General features: G+C 42.8%; 2 protein-coding genes across 7 annotated transcripts in view; one reads left to right on the top strand and one right to left on the bottom strand.

Annotated features, from left to right (window-relative positions):
* LOC310846621 (very-long-chain enoyl-CoA reductase-like) overlaps positions 1–17,179 on the top strand; it is a 46,834-nt gene extending 29,655 nt beyond the window's left edge. For 2 of the 6 annotated variants that reach the window (XM_083743544.1, XM_083743540.1), the window contains 3 exons: positions 16–38; positions 4,570–4,706; positions 13,411–13,513. In XM_083743544.1, the coding sequence (XP_083599670.1) occupies positions 16–38; positions 4,570–4,596 (50 nt within the window). In that variant the 3' untranslated portion in view covers positions 4,597–4,706; positions 13,411–13,513. Of the gene's footprint in view, positions 1–15; positions 39–3,542; positions 3,673–4,569; positions 4,707–13,334; positions 13,514–16,837 lie in introns of those variants that run through there. The other 4 variants (XM_083743541.1, XM_083743542.1, XM_083743543.1 and 1 more) reach the window with 4 other exon arrangements.
* Positions 35–17,811, bottom strand: part of ABCA4 (ATP binding cassette subfamily A member 4) — a 106,718-nt gene continuing 88,941 nt past the window's right edge. Inside the window, exons 32-50 of the mRNA XM_083743151.1 lie at positions 15,966–16,060; positions 14,938–14,970; positions 14,577–14,682; positions 14,386–14,460; positions 13,407–13,576; positions 12,526–12,703; positions 11,284–11,399; positions 10,162–10,309; positions 9,540–9,663; positions 8,869–8,998; positions 8,592–8,712; positions 7,913–7,975; positions 7,712–7,818; positions 6,490–6,631; positions 5,665–5,799; positions 4,913–5,016; positions 4,069–4,161; positions 3,705–3,954; positions 35–2,824 (exon numbers count right to left, since the gene is read on the bottom strand). Of these exons, the coding sequence (XP_083599277.1) occupies positions 2,702–2,824; positions 3,705–3,954; positions 4,069–4,161; positions 4,913–5,016; positions 5,665–5,799; positions 6,490–6,631; positions 7,712–7,818; positions 7,913–7,975; positions 8,592–8,712; positions 8,869–8,998; positions 9,540–9,663; positions 10,162–10,309; positions 11,284–11,399; positions 12,526–12,703; positions 13,407–13,576; positions 14,386–14,460; positions 14,577–14,682; positions 14,938–14,970; positions 15,966–16,060 (2,313 nt within the window). The 3' untranslated portion in view covers positions 35–2,701. The remainder of the gene's footprint in view (positions 2,825–3,704; positions 3,955–4,068; positions 4,162–4,912; positions 5,017–5,664; positions 5,800–6,489; positions 6,632–7,711; positions 7,819–7,912; positions 7,976–8,591; positions 8,713–8,868; positions 8,999–9,539; positions 9,664–10,161; positions 10,310–11,283; positions 11,400–12,525; positions 12,704–13,406; positions 13,577–14,385; positions 14,461–14,576; positions 14,683–14,937; positions 14,971–15,965; positions 16,061–17,811) is intronic.

The raw sequence follows: 17,811 nt of genomic DNA, 5'->3' as shown, positions 1-17,811 counted from the left end.
TCGAATTAATTATAGCAATAGAAGACACATTGCGACTGGTGAGTGAAATTTTAATATTTCTTTAATACCCAATCTTTTTCAAGTTAAAAAAATGCATCCATGATAAGATAAAAAACCTCTTGTTTCTTTTCACACAGACAATATGTAAATGTATGTTATACAGCAAATTACATCTGAGAAATGCAAATCACATTTAATGACTTTCAGGATCTGCTTCAAGTTTGTTTCTTTATTCAAAGCTATGTTGGAATTATAGCATTGTCCGTCTTAATGTTCAGTAGAGGAAATCCTGAGCTAGACCTTCCCAACAGAAAGCAGTCCATCCTCTGCAACTAATTCCATGGTTGAACTGCACTTAATTTTATGTATTGCCTAATATTCAACTGAAACATACTCGTCCTAGTCCTGCCATCAGAGCAGCTCTTCAGTCTCCTCTTCATGCTAGCCCTTCCAGTATTTGGAGAGCGCTTTTAGATCTTTGCCTCTTAAGTCACCCATCTGTGGTGTAGTTATTGCTGGGAGTGGCAGTCGTGTATCTATCAATATATCGCCCAGGACTGTTATGAGGGGTAGAATGGAATGGTGGTTTCACTCAGCGGTGTATCACTGGTGAAATCGCCTCTGCTCCAGAGTCCCTCTGCTACCAACACCCAGTGTGCCAAGGGAGAAACATGCTGGAGGCAGAGGGACTCTGGAGCAGCGGTGGTTTCACCAGTGATACCACTGCAGAGGGAGAAACAAGTGCCATCAGCAAGGCACCAATACAGCTTGTTCTTCTCTCGGCTTCTTGAAACTGCTCGGCTGAGGAGCATGCAGCTGCCCTTGCCTTAGCCAAGCAGTTTTACGGAGGCGGTGATGGTTTGGGCGTTCTCTTTTAAAGTGCTCCCACTCCCCCAGCTGAGAGATCTTCAAAGACGGAGGAAACACTGCAAACTGAGCCTGTCAGGTTGGCACTGTTTGCTTCATCTGTGGTGGGTGGGCGAGCTGCCTCCTTTACAGGAGGAAGTAGCAGCTCACCCTTGCCTGCAAAGGCAGCTCCCTCAAGTGTAATGGAGTTTTTGCCTCCGGCTTGCACAAGCCAGAGGTGGGCAGGGGGACTCTTTTAAACTTCTCTGTTCAGGGGCACATAGCTGCCTGCCCCGCAACAGAGACATTGAGCTTTCTCAGCTGGGGGGGGGGGGGCTTTCCACCTCCCAGCTAAGCAGTGGGCAGCAGCCAGTTGCATTGGCCCCAGCCCGGCGAGACACTGGGGTGAAAGTTTCACCCAGCACCTCGTGGGCTGGGGCCAATGCAGCTTGTTTCAGCATCGCAGTACATCACCAAATCACAATGTTTGGCTGGTGATACATTGTGATGTTGAAAATCTAACATCGCTCAGCCCTAGTTGTGTAAGTTACTTCTCATTGGGATGGTTAGGTTTTTAAACACCCAGTGTAGTCACTTAAAAAGGTGTGATGTCTGTGTGGAAAGAGCTCCACCCCCCAAAAACACCCAAAACCCATGCAAGGAGCCATTTCCTGGCAGCTACTCTCCAAGACAATAACTTAATTAAACAGAAAGCTATTTATTTTTTTTACCTTTAACAGAGCCCCACAGTGGTTATAGCATATAGCACTGAAACATAGAAAACAATACTAAAAGGTTATTGATCTTGAGATCAGAGCAGCTTGAATCGAACCTCAGCTAATGCAATACTCCTAAGACATAAATCCTTTTAAAAAAAGATGTCAGAATCCATAGCACCTTGGGGGAACCTCTTCTAGGTGATTTCCTGTTGACTTCACTAAGAGCTGCATACAACTACAAGCTATGGTTGGGCTAAATCCAAATCTCCACCTGTTAAGATTTTCATGGTGGGAAAAATGGCACAACTGTGAACTCCCCCATTGTACCTTTTAATTAGGTTTTAAGTAGGAGTTAAGTAGTATCAAGAGTTGAAAAAGAACTGTCAACAGCTGAGGGAATATTCCAACTTAAAACTAATCTAGTAAAAAGTGAGTCACTAATGTAAAGAAGGCTGTGAGAGACCAAATATTTCCTGCTCATCCATAAAATTTTGTGATTCTGTTGCTGGCAGCGACAGCCCATCTTGTGCTTGACTGCTGTCAAGTCTAGATTTGACCCAGAGCATTAATGCCACAGAACAATAGAGACTTTAAATAAACATGTGCTTGTTTCTCTTTTTGGTTCAGAATGAAACTAGGAAGCAAAGCACATGCATCCTTAAAAAAAAATTACGAACACAAAAGTGATTTTGACTAAACTTAGTATCTACTCATTTGATCCCATCACTGTGCCAGGCTAAAGTTCCTAATATTACATTCTACTTCGCTAAAAAAAATATTTAAGATATGCACATGCAGCTTCACAGGGCAGAGCCCTCCACAGGCAGCTGTCAAATGATAACGCAATATTTAAAAAATGCTTAACATACATTCAAAACAACCCATTTATAATACTAAAAACTGCTTTAAAAGCCCAGCACAACACTTTTAGTAAAAAAGACTGAAAAGCAAAGGTAGGGTTTTTTCTGTAGAAGCTTAACGAAGATGGATCTATTCATACATACTTCCTTTGCGGGCGAGTTCCAAAGATGCAGGGAAACCACTGAAAGGGGGCTAAAACCTGTGCTGGTGAGAAGCTTATTCAGGATTTGTAGTGCTCTGCTTGGGGAGTTTGCTTCACCTGTGGCAGAACTTCTCTATGCAGTTGTCTTCCGATAGAAAGCAGGGGTCACCTTCACCTCTCTACTAGCTCCCGCTGCACGAGGGTGGAGATGAATTTCCTCATCCTCCATCTGTTGTTTAGCAAAGTTCACAAAAACCTGTGGAAGGAAACCGGGAAATGCATAATCAGAACTGCACTTGCTAGAAGGAAGTAGGGAAAGCCAGAATGTCCATGACAATATCTCTCCACGTCCCGTCCCCCCAGATGTTCATCTCATGCATGCAGTTTTCTAGATCAGGACTGGTGGCTAAGCCCAGTACCTCTAAGGTCAGGACCCAAGGACCTGTCTTTCCCACGTGAACTGCAATCACCATCTGAGGCCCTTCTTTGGGTGCATCCCCAAACAAAGTTAGGAAGATGGCAGCACAAGAATTGGCTGTTCCATTGGAAAATAAATAACCTGTGGCCAACCAGATGTTGCTTTAGAGCTGGAGTGAAACATAGGGGAGATAAGCTCTCCTCCTCCAATTAGACTCATGCACAGGCTGACCTGGCAGAAGTCACAAGACGTGGCGTGATTGACAAGGCAATTCTCATACAACGTGTGCAGAAATAAGCCTGCTTCTTACTAACAAGAACTTTCAAAAAGCACACATTAAATACATGTAAGGGTTTTTGTGAGAAAGAAATGGATCTTTTTGTTCTTCAAAGGAAGAGCCATGTATTGTGAAGTGAAGGCCATTCTTATGACAAGTGCATCACCTTAATTAGTATAATTGGTCTGCAAAGCTTAGTTCTACTGAAAATGACTGACCACCAATGATCTCCTCTTTAAATCAACACTTTCCTCACTTAATGCCACTCTCTATTTTCAGATGAATGGAATCTGGAAGCACACAGCCTTTTAGAAAGAATTGCCTGTTACTAAAACATACTAGGCATCGGGGGGGGGGGGTGATGGTTTCCTAAGTGGCGGAGGGCGTGCATTTGTTGAGTTAGGTCCCCCCCCCCCCATTTTTAGCACTTTTTTTTCTTACCTGATCCAGGGTGGTTTGTGTGACAGAGTATTCTTCAATATTCAGGTTGTCCTTGTTAGAGAGAATCAGCCGGAAGATCTTGGCCAGCGAGTAGGCGCATATCTGGTACTGGAGCATGTTATGGTGCTTTTCCCTTTGTATGCTGCCAGGGAAGTTCACCTCTATGAAGTGTTCAGCTAGGCTCAGGTCTGGAGGCAGTCCGGGTTTAGAGGCCTTTATTTTCATGCTGATAATGTAGCCATCTCCGTATCTGTGAAATACCCATGGTATATGAAGTGACGGATTTACTATCCCAGTAAATAATATTCATCCATCAACTACACTAAATCAATCAATAAACCTAAGAAATGAATCATCAGCTTACTTGTACTTGAGATGCTGGATGGTGCCCAGGCATTTGAAGGTTCCCTTAACCATGATGGCTAGACGTGTGCAGAGCGCCTCACATTCTTCCATGCTTGTAAAGAGAGAAAGCTTGATGTAAAAAAGGCCTGTAGGTCCCACTTACTCGTACTGACCCCAGCCAGTAAATGCTCCATTGCATTGTAACTTTGTCAGGATGCTCAGCCATTATTGCAGGCTTGCTGCTGATAGGGGTCTAGAGAGAGCCCCTAACATTTGTGAGATAACCAGCCTCATAGAGGCAACTCCCCATTCGTGCATGTTCATGGCACATGTGCTGGTTTCAGCACCGCAAGGGGGCTGACTGACATGCACGGTGCCTTGGAACGCAACCCCCATGCTAATGGGGAGTGCCTTTATAACCAACACGCTTAAGTCTATAATTAATTCACGAAGAGGTTAATGCCATAGTAAGCTGTCCTGCCAGGCTTAGCTAAGTTGCTCTGTCCACTTGGGAGGAAAGTCTTGCTTCCCTCAGTCTGCCACGTGAACTCCAGTATGTAAAGAGGTCTGAAAAGAGGTTGCTCCAAGCTTAGACTGCTACCTGCATTTTCTGACTGCTGTATGGAAAAGCACATGAACTGGACCTTCAGAGAGTTTGTAAGTAAACCATTTTTAACTTTCCAAATGTGTGGTCTATTTCTATGATAGGGGAAATGGTAGATTTCCACCTGCAAACTGAAGTAGTACATTGCTATGAGTACTGTATCACATGCTTTCTCTGAAGGTTTACAACAGCAGCAAGTATTTTTTTTAAAAGGGTGTTAGATTCCCATACTGATTTTACATGGGGAGGTTTGTATTACCTGTGTGACGTAAGGACCACAGCTCTTCCGTCTTTGATCACACTGACAATTGAGTTCCATAAGAAGCGTCGGGACTGAGGGTCCATTCCTGTAGTTGGCTCATCCTGTGGGATGTGGATGATAATAATGATGTGGGTACCCTGAACAAAATACTGCAGCATACGTAACCCAACATCATTTCCTGCTAAGGGCTCCAGCCAGCCTGGAACAGGAGCTTTGTTAGTGCTATTTGGAGCTCAGTGAGGGAAGGACAGATATACCTTTTGATTTTATTTTTCATATTCCTGCAAGGCTCAGGTTTGCATTTTTGTATTCTTAATCTCACACATTCTAAAAAATACACTTTTTCAGGTGTTAGGATGAAACATGCCCCCAAATTTAATTTTGGGGGAAAGTGCGACTTAACCTTCTGAGAATATCAGAAACACCATTTGAAGAGGGTATACTACCGGTGGTTCAGCAGATGACAGCAAGAAAAGCAGGGCACTAACTTGCAAAGAACCACCCCAGGCAAGAAAATACAACTGGAGTTTGGCACTGTTTGGGGTGTTTCTCAGAGAAATTGGTGTTTTTAATAGTGTGTTGTGCAGTGTCCTGATACCTTACGACATGGTGACATAGAAATTACTTTTAGAAGTAAAATAATGTGCACACCACACGGTGTCCAACTGGAGTTTTCCACAACCTTACAGAATTGCCTTCATCTAAAGTGGCTACTTTTCACCTGGCCTCCTTGCTGCAAAGTGACTTACCAGCAGGACTAAAGGAGGGCAGCCTATCAGCGCAATGGCAGTGGAGAGCTTGCGCTTGTTCCCACCACTGTATGTGCCTGCCAACTGATCTGCATACATCAGGAGACCAAGCTTCTGAATTCCCCACTCTGCAACCTGCGGAGAAAGGATAAAGGAGGTCAAAGGACTGGTAGTTACTTAAAACACAATGGGCTCAATCCAGCCCATGATGGGAGCAGAGTCTATTAAGGAATGCAGTTATTGGGTTAATTCTCCAGAATCCACACAGAACTCTTATTATGCATTGGTAACGCAAGAAAACTCTGCAGATTGGCAGGATGGATTTGCAGAATTACCGTATTTTTCGCTCTATAACATGCACCCGACCATAACACGCACGTAGTTTTTAGAGGAGGAAAATCCGTAGGCATGCCACCCGTAGGCATTCCCTCCATAACACGCACAGACATTTCCCCTTACTTTTTAGGAGGAAAAAAGTGAGTGTTATGGTGCAAAAAATACGGTATTTTACCAGGTGCAAGGTTGGCACGTGGAAACAACAGCAGCAAGGTGGCGTGACTAGCCAGACTGGCTACCTGCAACTTTCACAGGGGTGAATGCATATCTGTACCGCAACATAGATAAGAATGTGCGTGGACATCAAAGAGCCGCCCAGGGATCTAACGTCATACGTAACTCCCTTTTGGGCCTGGATATCTTGGGATGAAATTCAAAGAATATATAAACAACTCTTGACTGATCAGCAATCATGGGATTTTTTTGGGGGGGGGGTTAAGCATCATATTTTTTAAAAAAATTGAACATTGAGGAAGAATTTGTCCTTACGTTCTCAACTTCTGCTGCTGGGACACCACGCAGATTGGCATAAAGACGCAAGTGCTCTCTCCCCGTGAGCAGGTCATCAATCGCATCGAACTGTGGGCAGTAGCCCATGTTTTGATGAACATCAAATATGTGAGTCAATATGCTGAAGGAAAAAACCCCACCGTTATAAGATAAATTGCACAGAACAGGAGTTACCATGTAGTTAAGAAGAAATGCATGCTAACAGTGAGCTTATTTACAATATTGCCAATTTTATTCCATTCCTGCCATGTAGGATAGGGGAAAGAAACCAAAACAAGCTCACCTCAGGCCACGTGCATCTTGTAGGAGCTGGAGGTGTTGGGTGAGCCTACTTCCCTCTCCAGCCACCAAAAACATAATACGTGTGTGTATGTGTGACTTTTTCTCCTGCCCTCAGCCATAGAACAGGGAAATATTGCTAACTGGCAGTGCAATGACAGTTACTCAAGTTACAGGGTGTTTTTATTCCTACAATCAAGCGGCATGTAAATTTTCCTAAATAAATACCGTATTTTTCGTACCATAGGGCGCACCGGACCATAGGGCGCACCCAGTTTTTAGGGGGGGAAATCAATAAAAAAAATCTCCCCAGCCCCAAAGAGCAGTGTACAGGCTGCGCACAACCTCTCCCTGCCGGAGGGGTTGCGCGCGGCTATGGCACAAGCCAAGGCAGCGAGCAGGATGGATCCCGCTCGCTGTTTTGGCTTCCCCTTTAGCCCCGTGCAGCCTCTCTTTGCCGGGAGACGCTGCGCAGGGCTTTCCTGGGAGGTGGGTGGATTCCCTCACCTCTCCCAAAAGCCCGCAGAAGCCGCGCAACCCCTTTAAAGAGATCACGGCTTCTTCTGGCTTTCCTGGGAGGTGAGTGGATTCCCTCACCTCTTGCAAAAGCCCACAGAAGCCGCGCAACCCCTTTAAAGAGATTGCGGCTTCTCCTGGCTTTCCTGGGAGGTGGGAGAAGGGACTGATGCAGCCAGTCAGTCCCTTCTCCCTCCTGTGGAAAAGCCCGCAAGAGCGCATGGAGCTTATGTGCGGCTCTTGGGGGTTTTCCCGCCTGCCCCCCCTGCATTCGCTCCATAGGACGCACACACATTTTCTCTTGCTTTTTAGGAGGGAAAAAGTGCGTCCTATGGTGCGAAAAATATGGGTAATTTCATTGTTCACTGGGCTGGGCTGACCCCTTCTGGCATTTTTCATGACATACCTGTGACCGGCAACTACAGCATCTCCAGATGTTACTTGAGTGTCTCCAGTCAGCATTTTGAATGTTGTTGTCTTGCCAGCACCATTCACGCCCAAGAGACCGAAGCACTGGATTTTAAAGTAATCACACACTTTGTTAATTCCAGAAGGTTGTAAAAGTGAATCACTTCAAAAGACTTTACAAAGTTGTTTCACAACCCACCTCTCCGGGACGAATGCCAACACAGAGTCTGTCCACTGCTGGTATGTGTCTACCTGCATAAATCTAGAATAAGAGGAGGAATTTTTTAAAATAATAATCTCTTCTATGAAATCTACAGCTAAAGGAATATTTTGGAACCTGGCATCTACCGCTTACAGGGACAAGAGGGTACAACACAATGGAAATTAGCATACCATCAGCAAAGTTAAATAAGAGAGGTCTAGGTAAAAACTTCTAAAAGCATACATATGGTCTCTAACAATTTAACAATCTTACTGATGAGTATGTCAAGGTGAGTAAGTTATCAAGAATTTTTTTAATGCAAACATCGACTTTTTGTTTGCACATTTAGAATATTCTTCATATTTTTCATAATGAAGTACAGTAAATGGAAGTTGCAAGGAGTGATTCAGAGGTAGTGTCAACAGAAAGCCAGTAAAACGATGCTTTACAGTTATGTGTTAGATCTTCAACAATGGAGTAACAGGAAGGAAAACAATACATTCCAGATGCTCCAAGGGATGCAAGCAGCTTCAGACTGATGATCAAAAGTCAAGGAAATAAGGGTCCAGGATGCCTCAGCCCAAACAGAGGTTTCATGCTGGGCATACTGTCTTCCATTTCCAAGATAAAAGTAAAGCAAACACACTTTTTGACACGCTGCCTGGAAGAAGATTACCTTGGTCAGTTCTTGTAATTTCAAAATATCCATTCTGCTGCCTCCATTCAGGATTCGTTGCCTTTCCTCTGCAACATCCTCATCTTCATCCATAACGGGCACCATCGTGTTTTGGGCAAACCTGAAGAAGCCAGACAGAACAAGTTCCAGGTGTGAAGAGCAGCCTTCATATACATATTGAAACACACATCCCACACTCAGAATAGTACTTTAGAAGGCAGATGCATTAAAACTAACTAATACGAGACCTTTATAAGCCAAGAGTTTTCCAACATACCATCCTGTAGAGAAGAAACTATGTTGCGACAGAAGATTCAGAACAAAATAGAAGACGCCCTGCACCGCCAGGGCAACCATGTTTTTTCCAGCAAAATCCCAGTGAAACGGGTTCAAGACATGTTCTTCCCCTTAGAGATGAAACCAACCAAAATCAACCTGGATTACTACCAAAATAGACAATGTGCTTCATCGGCAGCCACTGAAGTAATTGTTTTCAAATACAAAGTCGGACTTTATTTTACCATTATCAATGAACTATTTTGCAATTTCTCTAGGTGTTTCCTCCTAATGAATATGCTATGCTGGTACCTTCCAAAAAACCCCAACCCACCTCAGTTATGCTGCCTCAAATAGAGAAATAAAATAATCTATCATTTTTAGATGGGCCAAATGCACACAATTTTGTATGCAGTTTGCTAATATATGATATAACTCATTGTTTTATTTTCACTAAATTCGGAATTTCAAAGTATGGCTGTGTTTTAATTGGCATTTTCTTCCGGAAAGTGAAAATTAGGTATGCCCTTTAAATGTGAACTGGATCAAAGTTCTGCACTCTCCCTACCCCTCCAGGGTGTATATTAAGTTCTGAAAGGGCCAGCTCCGTGTTCAAAAGCTTACTTGGGCAAGGGGCAAAACAGAACAATTCCACGTTCCATCTGTACTTACCAAACCGAGCATATACATCAGTCACAGCTTGGTTCATGGCTAAGTCAATGAGTCCACGACCCAGGCAGAAATGAGGAAATACTAACAGGATATTTTTCAATGTTTTATTGAACTGCAGCAGAACCTGCAAGAAACAGAAATACACAATATGCTAGCGCTATCCAGATTTATTCAAGAGTTCCTTTATAATTTAAGAAAACGTTGGGAGTTAGGATGAAAGGCTACACAATTCTTTACCTTACCAGCTTTTATTGGCAAGGGAAATGGGATGCAGTAATTGCCGTGTAAATGAGGATGTGCAATTGGGATGTACCAAACAGGAAATTTAGGTGGCAGATGAATGCCCCCCCCCCACCTTTATCCAGTGCTACTGGATTAAAGGAAAAGTCGACCTATAAAAGTGGGTGCTGTTTTTGGCCAACCCCCCTTTAGAACTTCTAAACATCTTACGCTGGCCACAGCAGAAAGGCTCATAGATAGCAAAAGTTCATGGCAGTTTCAGCAACTGTTTCTACCAATATCTGACTTGGCACACATCCGCACATAAATACCCTTGCTGGATCATAGGTTAAAAAGTACAGTACTCTTGTCACAATAATGTCTATGATGAAAAGTCACTCACTGGGTTGTTCTCAAAGAGCTCCAGGACAAATGTAATGGCACTACTGTTGATACCAATGAAGAGGTTAATGCAAGACAAGGCAACATAGGCAGTGCTTGGGATGCTGAAGAAGCAGGACAATGGGTACATCATAGGAATTATGGCCCATCTGCATGCAAAAACAGCAAAAAGTGGGGTAATAAATTATCTGCTTGGTGAACAAACTATGTCTGACCTTCTCTGCTTTTTTATTTTGCTGGTGGTGAGAGGTCCTGGGATAGGGAAGAGGTCATTTCTTGGCCACCCTCTTCTTGGATGCCCTGCCACGCAGTTGATTCCAGAGAACAAGTGTGTTAACACCTGTAGCTAACTGACTTGCCTTCAGAGAAGAAGGCTGGTGCAGTGTAGACTTTTTGGGATCCCTATGAAGGCACTTCCCCTTTAATTCTGTACTGCATACCTGGTGAGTGATGTATTATTGGGTGGTAATCGGAATTGTGTTTTGGTTGCCTGAGTGAGAGAGTCTGTGTTGTCATGTCCAAGAGCGGGCGAAAGAGTTATAAATTATGCTAGATGCTGCTATGCATTTTTGTAGATCCAACATTTGCTCTTTTAATAACTTGTTGGCTTGGCATTAGTTATCTGTATGGTTGAGAGTGAGGCTTGGATGTGTAAGATACCTAAGGGTATACATGCAGATCCCCCTCTATCTGCCTGCTTGATATGCAAAAATTCACTTATTCACACATAGGAAAATACTCCTTATTCCATTGGAAATCATGGACTTTTTATGCAAACACTCACCTAAGAAAGAATTTCCACATAACATATTGTGTTACTATCACAGTTATTTCTAGTTACTAACAATGCTGTTTTGTGGAAGTTTATTGCAATTTTTCACATGATTTTTATCCTTAATGTCAACTTTAAGAGAATACTTTTTTAAAAATTACGCCGCTTTGAATCTGTATTTTATATTTGACCTTGCTTTTAATATAGGTTGTAAACTGCTTTGAGACTTTGTTTCTGAAAAGTATAAACTGGTATTTAAATAAATGAAATAAGCACCCACTCAATACAACAGACACCCATATTTTGAATGTGTCTGGCTTTGTTAAGAATTACGGTAATAAAATTACTTACCCATATAGAAGCAGCAATGCGATAAGTGCAGGAAGGTTGCTTGGGGACGTGTAAGCTTTCTTTTTGAAACCAATGAATATTCCCACTACCAAGCCAGCACTCACTGCATAATTGACCTGGCACGGGGGAAAGAAAATGAAAACTCATTACAAACAAACAAACAAACCAACCACCTGGAAATCGTTTGAAGCCATATCCCCAAATTTTGCACCAACTTTTCCAATATTTTCCAGGATGCATTCTACTGTGTGTGTTATTCTCTTGGTAAAACAGGAAAGCTGCCCAGAAATATAGGCCTTAGCTAGAAAATCATCATCATCAATAATCAGCATATTATAACATGAATACTGGAGTTTGGAATATTTTTGTTGGGTCTTCATTAAGAAGAAGGTGGCAGGAAGAGACGTATGTGCATATCAGGGTTGGCTAACCAGTGTTGCTCTGATGGGCTGCATTCACCCTTGACCAGCCTTGTGGTGGGGCAACCCCACACTCCTTCTCACATGCACACAGGCCCCCTTCCCAGCTGATCAGTGCAGATCAGCTGAGTTACAATCTCCTTATCAAATGACTGACTTTAGGAATTAGGAAGAGGGCGATTTGTTTCATCGCTGTGCCTGTTTTTATTTCTTCTCCTTTTTGCTGCCACCACCAAACTTGGCAGCATCTTAGGGACCAAGAAAAAAAATTGCTTAAGGCTCCCAGGCTGGGGGTTAGCTGCACTGTCCATAATGGGCAAAACATTTTTATATGGATAAGTGCTAGAATGGGCTCCGGCACCTACAGTAAAGGATCTTGTGGCATTGCTGGGGCAATCAGTGATACGATTCAACATCCGACAACTGCATAAATCACAATGAAAATTTAATTTATCACTTCAAGGTAAATAATATGACATGGATTGGGCTGATTTTATCTGATTAGAAAGAGCTGGGTGTCTGCTGCAACAAGGTTTTGCGGAAAGGCTGCATGACAGTATTTTACTGGGCTCATTGGAGTCCATTCAACAACATATGTGACATATATATATAAAGAGCTGCCTTATAACAAGTCGGGCAATTGCTCCATCTAGCTCAGTACTGTCTACACTGGCTGGCAGCAGGTCTCCAGGATTTCAAGTAGAGGTATATCTTAGCCCTACTTGGAGATGCCAGGGATTGAACCTACAACATTTTGCATGCACTACCACTGAGCTGTGGGCCTCCTCTGTACTTTCTTACATCATGTCCATCAGCTACTTACAATGTCCCAAAGGAAATTGGTAAACCAGTAAACAAAAGGCCTCACACCGCTGACGAACTGGAGGTGCTTGGCTTTGGTCATCCGTTCTTGGATAAGGTATAAGACAAAGCTTGCTGGGATGAAAGACATGGCAAAGATCACACAGATGGCAACAACAGCATCTACCGAAGTGGTCAGCCTGCAGGGAGAAAAGTAGGTGGGGACAGCTAATGATCAAGTGTTGTATTATTATTGTTTAAAAAACCAACAGCAACACCTTGATGTACATACTGTCTCTGAGGTTCTCTCAAGATCTCACAAGATTACATCTCCAAGCATGTGGCAATTGGTGAATATAAGCCCCCTCACATCATCTGAGCAGCCAGAAGCAACGTGGCTAGCATGCACGCCACTGAACAAACAGAAGTAGTGGTGTAGCGTTCACGAGCACCTATCAAAATGTCACTACATATGTGACAAACCTGCCCACCCATAAATAACTTGAAAAATGTGCCACTGGGTTTCCACACCAGCAGTGAATCTAGGTGAAAAATATATTGTTTTTAAATAATATATTTAAGAGTAAATATAGATTAAATGTAAAAAAAAATATGGGCTGGCATTTGATGACACCAGGAAACCCCCCCCCCCCCGCATACATGAGCAGCACCAATTCCACAATAAACTCCCACCTGAAAGCACCCTCTGTCTTCTGTTCACCCTAAACCTGTTGCTAAATGAAAGGACAGATTCTAACTAAATTAAAGAGTAGCTTGATTTCTGCACTATACTTAGTGAAAGTATCATAAATATTTTTATCTTTCATACAGGCACATTCCAAGTCACAGTACCCATGCTAGCAAGAAGGGAGGGAAACATAACAGCAAACTTTTCTTGCTTACACAGTGACTTCAGAGAGCTGCTCCTTCGTGAGGTTCAGTGGATGGTTGATAGCAGTTATGCCGTATTCCTCGGGGTCTTTGCCAGTCTGCAGATTGGCTCTCAGGATTGCATTGTTGGCTACGTTGAGAAAACTGACCATGGCATGCCAGCCTTTGTTGTTAAACCACACCTGGCAGAGGAAGTTAGCTCATTAGCAACTTGAGCAAGGGAAGTTCTGCCTCTTCTTTATTTCACCACCTGGCTATATAAGTGGAAATGGGTCAAGATCTCAGAACTTTGTTAGGGTGGTACTTCATATGTCTTGAAACAGGTGGCATTCGTCCCAAAATTTCATGTTTGCCTTTCCCTCTAAAAAGCAAATAAAAACCCCTTTTCATATCTTAAATAGAGTTTCTTTCTTTCTTTCTTTCTTTCTTTCTTTCTTTCTTTCTTTCTTTCTTTCTCTTCCTTCCTTCCTTCCTTCCTTCCTTCCTTCCTTCTCAGTTAAGGTGATACAACAAAGCCGCTGTTCCCTTAGGTGTGAATGTTAAATGCCAGGAAAGGGAAAACTTATCTATTTTTGACTATGGGTTCCTCTTGTCCCATGCCTAGAAAGCAATGGGTTCGAGTGGTTTTCCACTTGCACCACTCCTTTCCTAGGGAAATCTCACTCTTTAGAGCTCAATTGGAGCAAATGTCTACCTGGAGGAAGCCCAAATTGCCATTTGCTCCAACAGAGCACTAAAGAGCAGTTTCCCCCCAGGGGAAAGCAGTGGGATAAGAGGAAGTATTGATAAGCCCTAGGTTTTGCAGGATCCCATAGGGCAGGGATGGGAAACCTGTGGCCCTCCAGATGCTGGGACTACAACTCCCATTAGCCACAGGCAGCAGTGGTCAGGGAAGATGGGAGTTGAATTGCATTGGTAGGGACACAGGTTCCCAATCCCTGATATAGTGCTTCTAAACACTGAACGGTTTAGTCTTAAATATAATAAATACCTTAATATTGTATTCAGTTTCCATGTACTTAAGAAAATTTGCCATTTCTTTCGAGGCAGCCATTGTTGCTTCACCCTAAATAGCAGAAAGCAAGGGCTAAATTTTTCTGCAGTGTAAACATACTTTAATGCCTATAGACATGGAGTGGGGGGAGCTTACAATTACATAAAATCAGAACAATTCTTGCTTACCCCTGTTATGTTCATCATCTGTCCAAGATCTCTCAGGAAACCAACAATCTGCTCTCCGGTGACATGCAGTATTGGGAGTTTTCCTCCAATGGAGATTCCTCCATATCTAAAACACAAAGAGGACATGACCATCAATTGGTCATGGAGAACCCATCTTTCTATGAATAGATTGATATACTGAACATTCGCTTAAGAATAAACGTGTCTTTCTTACAGAAAAGAAGTACATTACTCCATGTTGAGTGTGGAATATAATTATAAACCAGATAACAACTAGGGTAGTCATATCATGCTATCTGTTACGCTTTAGCAAAGTATTTAGGCTTCAAAATTCAACAGAAAACCTACAGTGCCTTCCTACCTTTTCTCATTGACCCAGTATTTGCTCTTCAAACTGCAAAAGAAAATGAAAATATTATATTCCACACAAAGTCGGGTTCTTTCAGATTCAGGGAACTGCTGAATAAAATATCTGGGGACAATGGGCTGTATAAGAGTGTTTTCAATAAAAGTATTTTCAAAGCGCAAGGACATTTGGCTTTGCAATGGAATTCCCCTCCTCATCTCCCCACAGATTTGGGGAGGACACGGGCAGGGAGGAGAGGGAGGAGAAGTTCCATTGCGCAAGTGGAAGTACTTCATTGGATGCTGCTGAGTGTGACTTCACAAGAATGTCTAATCCTTACTCGGATGGCGAGTGATCTTACCCTCTATCGTTGTTCCTGACTACCACTCATTAATCTGACCTTGTTCAGGTACAGATGGATTGCCCAGAGATAGCCTATGCATGTACACCTGTTCTATGCTTTTTCTGTGCAGACGTTGGATGGCCATCTGTCAAGGATGACTTAGCTGAGATTCCTGCATTGCAGGGGGTTGGTCTAGATGACCCTTGGGTCCCTTCCAACTCTTTAAGTTTGCATAACAAAGCTTGAAAAGCTGTGATGCTGAACAGGAACAGTGGCAAGAGCATCACAACACCAAAGCTGCTTTTAATAAAAAGCAAGAACAAAGCTGCTGTGGCTTCATTAAACATATTTGTGTATAACATATAGTTTGCCCTCACAACCCAACCTTGTGCAGAGTTAGGAGCAGCAAAGTTAATTGGAAGCAATGGGTTTGCTGCTTGCATACCTAGCTCTGCACAAAACCAGGGATGGTTAAGCTGTGGCCTTCCAAATATTGTCGGACTACAACTCCCATCAACCCTGACCACTGATTGATAGTTGGGGCTGATATTATAAACCACAGTTATTTTATTCAGTGTCCTAACGAATGGAGAACTGAACAGTGGGCTGGGTATTCAAAACTATTCAAACCATTTCAAGGTAATTGTTCAGAGCCTCAGTCTATACAAGTTGCCGTGGATTTGTAAAAAAAGTTTCCAACCTGCTTCTTATGAGGGTGGGATAGGTTTTCACCAGGAAATCGGAAATATTTCGATGAGTGAGATCCTGAAGAATTTCTGTGCTACGCTGAGCTCTCTAAAAGGCAAAGAAAAGGACAAATGGATTAAGAAAACAACTGTTAAATCCCTCATGGTTAGAATTTGGCAGTTCAGAGAGGCAGGCACAGAAAGAAGTCACACAGCAGTGATTGCTAATTTTGATTTACAGTGAGAAATGGCTCTTCTACTGAAACCATAGAACTGCCCTGACTACTTGAAGTTTCAAGAGGAACTTCTGGTCTTATTCTATATCTTGAATTCTGATCACATAAAATATCAGCAATTTGCAATCAAAAGCCAGGCAAGTTTCACTGAAGGCTACCAAAATATTTGTAAGCTTTGATAAACCTCACCCTAAAAATGTATGCAAATGACATTCAAAACCCTAGCAATGGATCTTCTCGATTGCGAACTAGTGTCATTTCAGCTTTGGGGAATTAAAAGACAAGAAACAACTCGGCAGCTAGCAAAAACAACCACCCATTCACGTAGTATATGAATTTAACCACAGAGTGGCAGCACTACCCTTCATTGGAAGACAAAGGAGACTATGCATGAGGGGTTTTTTTCAAAGTAACAAAATATGACCAACAAGCTATTTCAAGAAGAGCATTGTGAAATTGTTTTTCTGCGCAGCCCTGTTTTCTGGGAAAAAAGCAGATAATGAAACCTCAATGTTCAGTTTGGCAGTTGCCCAAGAAGATTATTAACAAATGAATCTCTCTCTTGCAGCTTAACTATTAAAAGTGATATTACTTTTCTAAATTATCTTTACAACCATCGTGAGAGGCAAATCTCTATTCTATTTTAACAGATCAGGACATTGAGGTAGAAAGCTTGGGACATACTCCAAAGGTGAGCCCACAAAAGCTGAATAGGATTTGAACTCGGGTCTCCCAGATCCAAGCTGCATTTCACAAGTACATTGGATCAACTCCACAAAAAGCAAATCCACAATAAGCTTCTTACACTAGGTGTAACTGAATAAGAAGAGCCAGCTGGATACAGACCTGAGGCTGACAATGGCTTGTTGTCATAACCATGGTATAATACATTTGAACCACAATTATATAAGGATACTCAACAGGACTCCCTTAAAATCCATGTACATTTTGCTTGTGAATCGCTCCTTCATGTATTAAAAGGATTTTCTCTATATGTTTTCAATATATGATATGTAGCGTACTGTAGAATTTGGTGCAAAACTGGGTTCTTTTGGGAGCTTTTGGTTATAGAAGAGTGGCCGAAAGAAACCTACATGTTCCCAAAGGAGTGTCTCAAACTTAAAAAAATATCATAGCTGCTGCCCTTCTACTGTGGCTCCCCATATCCCCACATGCTCATTTCCACTATAGCAATCCTTCCAAGATGGCCAAATACTACAACTGACAAACTGAGTGAGTGAAGCAAATTATGGAAAGTAACACAAATGTGGGATGCGGGTGGCGCTGTGGGTTAAACCACAGAGCCTAGGACTTGCCGATCAGAAGGTCGGCGGTTCGAATCCCCGTGACGGGGTGAGCTCCCGTTGCTCGGTCCCTGCTCCTGCCAACCTAGCAGTTTGAAAGCACATCAAAGTGCAAGTAGATAAATAGGTACCACTCCGTCGGGAAGGTAAATGGCGTTTCCGTGTGCTGCTCTGGTTCCCCAGAAGTGGCTTAGTCATGCTGGCCACATGACCCAGAAGCTGTACACCGGCTCCCTCGGCCAATAAAGCGAGATGAGCGCTGCAACCCCAGAGTCGGCCACGACTGGACCTAATGGTCAGGGGTCCCTTTACCTTTAAAC

This window comes from Podarcis gaigeae (assembly GCF_964106915.1).
Source record: "Podarcis gaigeae genome assembly, chromosome: 6".
Lineage (NCBI taxonomy): Eukaryota > Metazoa > Chordata > Lepidosauria > Squamata > Lacertidae > Podarcis > Podarcis gaigeae.
The sequence above is the reverse complement of the archived record's forward strand: the minus strand, read 5'-3'. Positions and strand labels throughout refer to the sequence as shown.